This window comes from Chenopodium quinoa, unplaced genomic scaffold (assembly GCF_001683475.1).
Source record: "Chenopodium quinoa cultivar QQ74 unplaced genomic scaffold, ASM168347v1, whole genome shotgun sequence".
NCBI lineage: Eukaryota > Viridiplantae > Streptophyta > Magnoliopsida > Caryophyllales > Amaranthaceae > Chenopodium > Chenopodium quinoa.
The window spans coordinates 1,581,478-1,589,075 of NW_018743196.1; the positions used below are offsets into that span (position 1 = coordinate 1,581,478).

Consider the following 7,598-nt stretch of genomic DNA (forward strand, 5'->3'; position numbering starts at 1 on the left):
TTATCGTCAACCAAGGGGTTGGAACTTGGAATCCTTTAGGAAGCATATTTGGCTAATTATAGGATTTTATTCACAAATTTGGTATAAGGGCTATAGTGTGCTGTGTGGAAGAAAGGAGCAATGGGCCATGGGTTGGATCCTGCCACTCCGGAGTAGGCAGAAAGCCCAAGGATAGTCTACAAACCTATATACGAGTATAAGGCTCATTTTGTTCGAAATTAATTATCACGTGATCATATTTATTCAACCTTTTTGATAATTGAGGTCTTGAAGACATGCCACATATTATAAATGTCCATCAAAGTCAAAAAATATAAAACACTATATTGATATTATAACAATCCTAAACCCAACAAAGGTAATTTTGTAACCTCAGCAGAAGCCCTTATAAATACAGGACATTTGCAAATTGCAGCACCTAATCTAATTCATAAAAATGAAAGATCAAGAAGGAAGGTAAGAGGTTCACCATGTATTCATGTTACAGTGGGCACATTAGAACATCCTTGAGAGAACAAAAATTTTACGACAATCTAACTAAGAATTTCTTTGATTTTGATCTTCTGTTCTTCTGTTAATGAAGTTGGAAACAAAACTTCAAAGGTGACATAGAGATCACCTTTCTTGTTGCTCAAATACAGTGGCATTCCTTCTCCTTTAAACTTCCTCACTTCCTTGGGCTTTGTAATACCCTGAACATCATTCAGAATTTGCCAAGTTAGTGCCTCGACAATCATAATAATATTTGGAAAAATTCAAATGGTTCCGCTAATCAATTCACAACAGCTTAAAGTATTAATATTATTTCAATGTTGTGGGTGAGTTTGATTTGTGCAGAAAATATGAAATACTGGTACTAACTTCCTCAAATATGTCATTAGACTAGCTCAGGTAAGTATGGAGTATTAATAAAAGGGAACCGAGCAGGGATTGTTGATTAGTGTAGCGAGTATGACATAACTTTCTGGAATACAGTACTTTGACTAATGAAGAAAGTATAGGATTAGGTAAACAAAGTTACAATCTGGAACTCGTTCAGTACGAGAAATCAAGAATAACTGAAGCAAAAACCAAGTTATCGAACTCTCACCTTTGAACTGATGTTTACCAAATGTTCATCAAGGTGTTTAATACTCTTCTCAAATCCAACAAGAGCTTGAACCTGAAAATGCAAAGTAAATAAGCCATGAAATCAAAAAAGTGTGGGGTGGCACCGTGGCAGGGTAAAAAAAAAACCACCACTAGTTTCAAAAAAATAACGCCTGTCCAAATGGCCCTAACACGATATTAGGCCAGAACCACCAGATAATCACAGAGAAATATCAAGAGAGGGGAAGAAGAGAGAATGAGAGAGGTGGCAGAATGGAACGGAAAGGTAAAAAAATTCCCAGTACTAAGTTACTGATAAGTTGATAGAGGGCATAGAGGATTAGAATTATTAGTTATAAATCCTCGACTGTTAATATACAATGAAACAAAATATCAGACTAACTCCTTGCTAGACAATAATCTACATTCCATACAAAAAGGTAGTACTTACCAAAGTTATCGTAACAGTTGTTCGCAAGTCATTCCCATCCCTGTTGAAAACATCATGGGGTGCTGTACGGATACGGAACTGCAGAACAGGATTTAACAATTAATATGTGGTTATGTATTATGGTAAACTCTCACGGAGAATTTCTTTAAAGATGATTCACACTGCAAACATAGTGCTTTTAATTGGGACAATTAGAAAGAACTTGTTATCTAGAGTATCTTCAACAACATAAAAACTTTACCTTCAAATCCCCAGCTTCTCCGTCTATTTTGGGCTCACCATCTTCATAGAAAGATATTTCCTACAAAACATAAATGTACAAGATACAATTTGTTAGGCAGGATAATTCAACCTTCTAATAAATTAACAATTGACCAAAGGGGTTAAGGGGTGTTTGGAATGAGGAGGAAGTGTCAATTATAAACCTTTCAGACAGGTAGGTCCAATCAATTTCATATTAGGTAATATGAGATTTAGGTTAAGCTGTTAAGTTATTCCCTAGTACGTTAAATTTTGAAAAACTCTGGCTTAATCCCACAATATAATGTTACAATTCCAAGTTGAGTCAACTCTAGATGGGTCTAATTGTTTGTTACAGTATAACTAATATATGCCCATGATCTATCCATTATCTTATACTTCCTCCGTTCTATTAATATTGCAACAATGAGAAAATTACGCATCCCAAAGCACATTTTATATGATAAATATCTATAATTCTGTAAAAGTAAAAATTATAAAAAGTTAATATTGTGAAAGTATTTTATGAGACAAATCTAACAAGATCCCGCATGACTATACTTTGCTTAACGTAAAAATCATATTATATGGTCAAACAAGAGTGATGAATAGTGCAAAAAGTCCATTGTTGTAATATTAATAGAACGGAGGAAGTATTGTTTAAAAGTATCACTTTGTCCTTCATGGTTTCGTCCCTCACACACCAAGAATGAAAAGAGAAAAACAATCCGGCAATAATAGACTAGCTTATATATACAGCAATAATTATTAGGGAGGTGGTCCTTATTTTATGAGTTTTTCGCAAGTATGCTAATCCAGCTATTCAATCCTACCCTCGATATATTTCACATGAGTTGATATCTTATAATGGAGCCACTCAAGGAACCCAGGTGAGGGAACAAGTGCTTCACAAGAGTTTGAAAATGAATCGAGTTCAAAAGCAAGTCAAAATTATTTTCACTTGAATTTTTCCCTGCCGCATCCTCTTTCTTTCCTTCGATACAAGATTACCAAAATAACCTCTCTAGTAGTCACTAATTAGGTCTTTTTAGTGGACTATTACAAGACAAGCTAAGTAGATATATAGAATGCTCAAAAGGGGCTTTGGCTGTGAGAAATTGAAATTTGATTCAACAACATGAGTCCATGGCCAAATACCCAAAGAAAGTTGTGCAATATAGTCCATGATGTGCTGATGATATTCAAGCCAGCATTGTAAAACATCATTTGATGAAGGATGAGGATTACAGTGCAGTTTCAATCAAAAGAGCCTTCCACAATATGCATGGTTCCCAATCCCAACCACTCAACAAAACTGCTTTTTATCATTGAACTATTTTAATTAAATGCTTTCCACAAGAATGGTGCTCCCAAGTATGATGCATAAAAACTTGCTCACATTAATAAATCAATAAAACCTTACTTGTCCATCTTTCATCCCTTTCTCGATATCTACTGTCAAGGAGTAACCTTCACGCTCATACTTTACATTTGGACACTTCTCACAGACCTGCAAACAGTGAGATGAGGCTATGTATTAATACGAAGTAATCGAAATAAATAAAATACAACCGAGAGTTTATAGACATATTAAGCTTTAAATACGCTGGATCATTATCATAAGTATGAACATCCACTAAAGAAAAAGCCTCATAAAAGCAGTTCAAGGACATAAATAGCTGGTATACCTGCTCCGTTATCTGCTGGTACATTCCTGGACCTATTTGGCGATGATAGACCTCATTACGACAGTTGCAGTCTCTTTTTCCTGATGCTGGCTTTATAACATTTTTCTCCCTCCACACCTGGAATAAATTATATAATTAAATCAATTAATGATCATCCCATTTTGAATAATACTATCAAACTCTCTTGTCTAGATTACAGAAATATCACTTCTCAAATCACCTGCAGGCATCCACTGCAAATGCATGGCAATGTCATTTATTTTAGAAAAAAATGAGATAGGACATGCTCTGGATATGTATTACTCCGTAGAACATAAGAGCAAATATGTAACAGCATGCCTAAGGCTGCTGGGATGATCTTTACAGCTTTGCTACAGTGACTTGCAAGCTTCAGGCACAGGAGGCAACTCACTTATCTTAAAACTAATTTATTCTCTGTATGACAGGGTATCATGAAATTTAGAGGGTCCCAACATCAGTAATGTATACCATGTCACTGTGTGTCTAATCTACAATAAAGAGAATTTACAGGAACGACTTTATTACTATTAAGTAATAACATATACGTTGTATGCGAGACTTGCTTCAGGTAGAGGTGTGCCTAAGCCTCTAGAATTAGGATAGATTTTAAAGTATTGTACTCGTATAAAAATGGAAACCAATAGAATGTAAGCTCCATAAAAAAAGGAGGGCTAGAGCTGAAGAAAAGGGTATTGTCATTACAAATTAATTAGCTTCATCCAAGAGAAGGCATATGAAACCACAATGGAAGGCAACAATGCATTATGGGTTCATCAGAAATACAACCTTGAGCAAGAAAAAGAAAATGAAAGAGAGCAAAACCTTCATGCTCTTCCACTAAACTTAATCCACAACTGCTAATTGAAAATTAACAATTTATAGCATGACTCATGTTTTTTGACATTTCCTAGTAGGAATAAGGGTTGTCTCTCTATCTTCATTTTTGCTATACAGTAACGTGACTGGCTCTTTCTCAATTCATGCAGCAATCAAGACTTTATAAGTTTATATATAACTAAGTTTATATATAGCATTACTGTTTCAGATAAATATACCAGCCTACCTTCATTGTGCCTCCCATGTACAGATCTTCCAACGATGCTTCTAATTCTACAATCACGTCATCCCCTTTCAATACTTTCTCTTCTTCCTCTTCCATACCTCCTCCAAAGAATCTAGAAGTACCAAAATTAGAAAAATTAGCTAACAGTAGATCGCACGGAAACGTATTAACATAACTAAGTGCAGATAGTAATGGAAGACATAAAAAAATAAATCAATGAATAAATAATCCCACACCATATAAATATGAGCTTTGCTGACAACAACCACAGCCCTAGACAGTTCTCATTATAGCAGGGTCCTATGTAAGTGAAACAAAAAAGTGCCAAACTCTAGCCGGTTTTGCAATTGTTGACTTACTACCAAATGAGAAAACCTTGACTAATTTAAGTTCCAGAAAAGAAAAGATTAACAAGGCTATTTCATATCTATTATAAAATCCAAAAATGAGAAGAGGAAACACCAACAAGAGTAAAAGGGACAAAATGCACATATGTTTTACAGAAAGTCAGAAACTGCTACAGTTGGTATTTTATGGATCATTACACTTCTTCACTGGTCATCGGAGAAGGGGGAGGGGAGTAGAAGGAAAAAGCCTACTGTGATCATAAAGAACGGTAATCTTAAAACTTCCTTTAATAAGATGCAATTTATAATTGCTCATTGCATTGGTTCAAGATTTCAAGCTAGCAATAAGATGTTTTTGGTAAAAACCAATCTTTACAATTTCAGTCTGATGATATATTGATATGAACCATTTTCATTAGTTTCATTTTGTCAAAAGGAACCAATCTTCACAAATCACATTGCTTCTTTTTTGTTAAAAGCTAATAGTTTCTTCATCCTAGTTTTCCTTTGTTTCCTCTTCCTTATAGAAATCTAACTTGTGCTAACAAAATTCTAGCCTGATAAGATGACAGTTGACCGGTTCAAATATTATGAAAATTCACTCCCCAATCACCCATACACTTCTTTCTAAATTGCAAGACTAAAAAAATGGTCCAGATCAACTATATGGCTCTCCTTCTTCCTATTCCTTCACAATTTCCAATTACAAAGTTCCCGTACCCAATATGTTGCACTGCACACTCACAAGTTTTCCAATACTAAGGAGAGTTCAATTGTAAACAACACAAGCCAAAGTTCATCTATCATCAACAGTCAAGACCCCTTTCTCTCCGATTTGTTAGCCAACAACCTATAAAGTAATTCTCAGCTTAAAAACTACTCTATCCAATTGTCCAAATCACGAAATCAAAGTTGTTCTCAGCAACACATAAATTTTTTATTTCCATAACGGATCGACAATTAAACCAACTTCAAGTCACTATGAAATTAGAATACAACATTAACATATAAATAATTAAATAAATTTCTGGAGGGGAGTGTCAAGGGGAAAAGGTGTGTCAACTTACTGGCTGAATATGTCCTGGAATCCTCCACCACCACCACCTCGGCCGCCACTTGCAGCATGTTGTTTTAGTCCCTCCTCACCATATCTATCATAAATATTCCTCTTCTCACTATCAGTCAAAACTTCATAAGCTGCCAAAAACAATCATATCTTAGAAATCAATTCCATAAATAAAACACCTACTTATTTGTCCTCCAACAATCATAAAATAATGCAAATACTCCATAACTAATACAGATTTGAATATAAATAACTACATTTTAATCCTTGATTGTTTAAATCATCTAATTTGACCTTGAATTGAATAATGATCATAATTTGGCGCTTGAATAAGTAATTATAACGATTAGATATCAAATTTGATCACATTTTAAGTTCAAAATAGTTCAAAACAATCCGATCAAAAATCGAATGTGATTACCATTGTTAATTTCTGCAAATTTCTTGTTTGCCTCTTCATTGCCTTGATTCTTATCAGGATGATACTTCAACGCAAGCTTCCTGTAAGCTCGTTTGATCTGATCTTCTGAAGCTCCTTTTGGCACTTGTAATACATCATAATAACTCTTCCTAAAATTCACAAAAATTAACAGATTAATCAGCTCTTCGATCATTCATATCATTCAAAAAATAATTAGAGGAGAGAGAAAATGAGCATACGCTGCAATGGCGAAGACAGTGTAAGATAAAATGCAAGCGAGAAACAACAAATTCAAACTCAGCGTCGTTCTCCGAGTCGCCATTGATTTGCAGAGGAGAGATTTGTGATCTCTCCGCTTCGATTTTCAGATTTTCTAGGGTTTTGATTAGGAAATTTCTGGATTTTTACAAATGACGATTGAAAATTCGATTGAAAATCTTCAATCTTCTCTGATAATCGGAAGAACAATCAACAAAATCTGGGAAATTCGATTTGATTGGCTCTATTGTTGTGTGAGTGATAGTGCGAGTGTAATTTGGGAGTGCTTGTTTTTGTGAAAAAAAAAAAGAGAGAGAGAATGTCAATATTCAACTGGGTATTCTAAATTTTTAACCGACGTGTTCTTCATTGAATTCGACCAATCAGGGTGCAGTTTTTGTTGTTTCTGTCCAATTGGATGATGCCACGTGGATGTTCGTTTACTTTTGGTGTTGCCGTGTTAAAAGGAGTACGAACTTACAAATTAATTGACATTTTTGGAACGTGGGAATGAGATTTAGCCATCCCAGCTCCGCAAGTCACTGTTTGAGGGCTCGAGTTTGAAACGTTAAAGTCACAAGGTGAGTTCTCCACCTAGTCCATTCAGTTTTGTTTGGTAATTCTGACATATTTAGTTGTAACAGTTGAATCCTCTTTATCTAATTGACATAATTATTTGGAGTATGTTTTTATGTAAGTAAAATTGATAAAAATTATTACTCCAGTATAAAGACATAAATTATACTTGTATCATTATGTTTACTATTTAAATCTTACGGAGTATTATATAATATTTATTTGTCTTGCATGCACATTAAGGGCACGTTCTTATTTACTGAATTGAACTGAACTGAACTGCTAAGGAGATTAATTTGATGAACCTTTGAGAAAAAATGCGATAATTTGATACATTACTATTTTGACTATTGCTAGTGGGAGTTTATGGTCAGAGTT

The 7,598-nt window shown here is 34.5% G+C and overlaps 1 protein-coding gene across 1 annotated transcript; it reads right to left on the minus strand.

Annotated features, from left to right (window-relative positions):
• Window positions 1–259: 259 nt before the first annotated feature.
• Window positions 260–6,970, minus strand: LOC110733071 (dnaJ protein ERDJ3B-like). Its single transcript, XM_021913091.1, has 10 exons — window positions 6,626–6,970; window positions 6,387–6,535; window positions 5,967–6,096; window positions 4,553–4,664; window positions 3,469–3,585; window positions 3,204–3,290; window positions 1,782–1,841; window positions 1,541–1,618; window positions 1,091–1,162; window positions 260–692 (listed from the first exon to the last, which is right to left on the minus strand). The coding sequence occupies exons 1-10, from the start codon at window positions 6,706–6,708 to the stop codon at window positions 534–536; spliced, it is 1,047 nt and encodes a 348-aa protein (XP_021768783.1). The 5' UTR covers window positions 6,709–6,970; the 3' UTR covers window positions 260–533.
• Window positions 6,971–7,598: the final 628 nt, after the last annotated feature.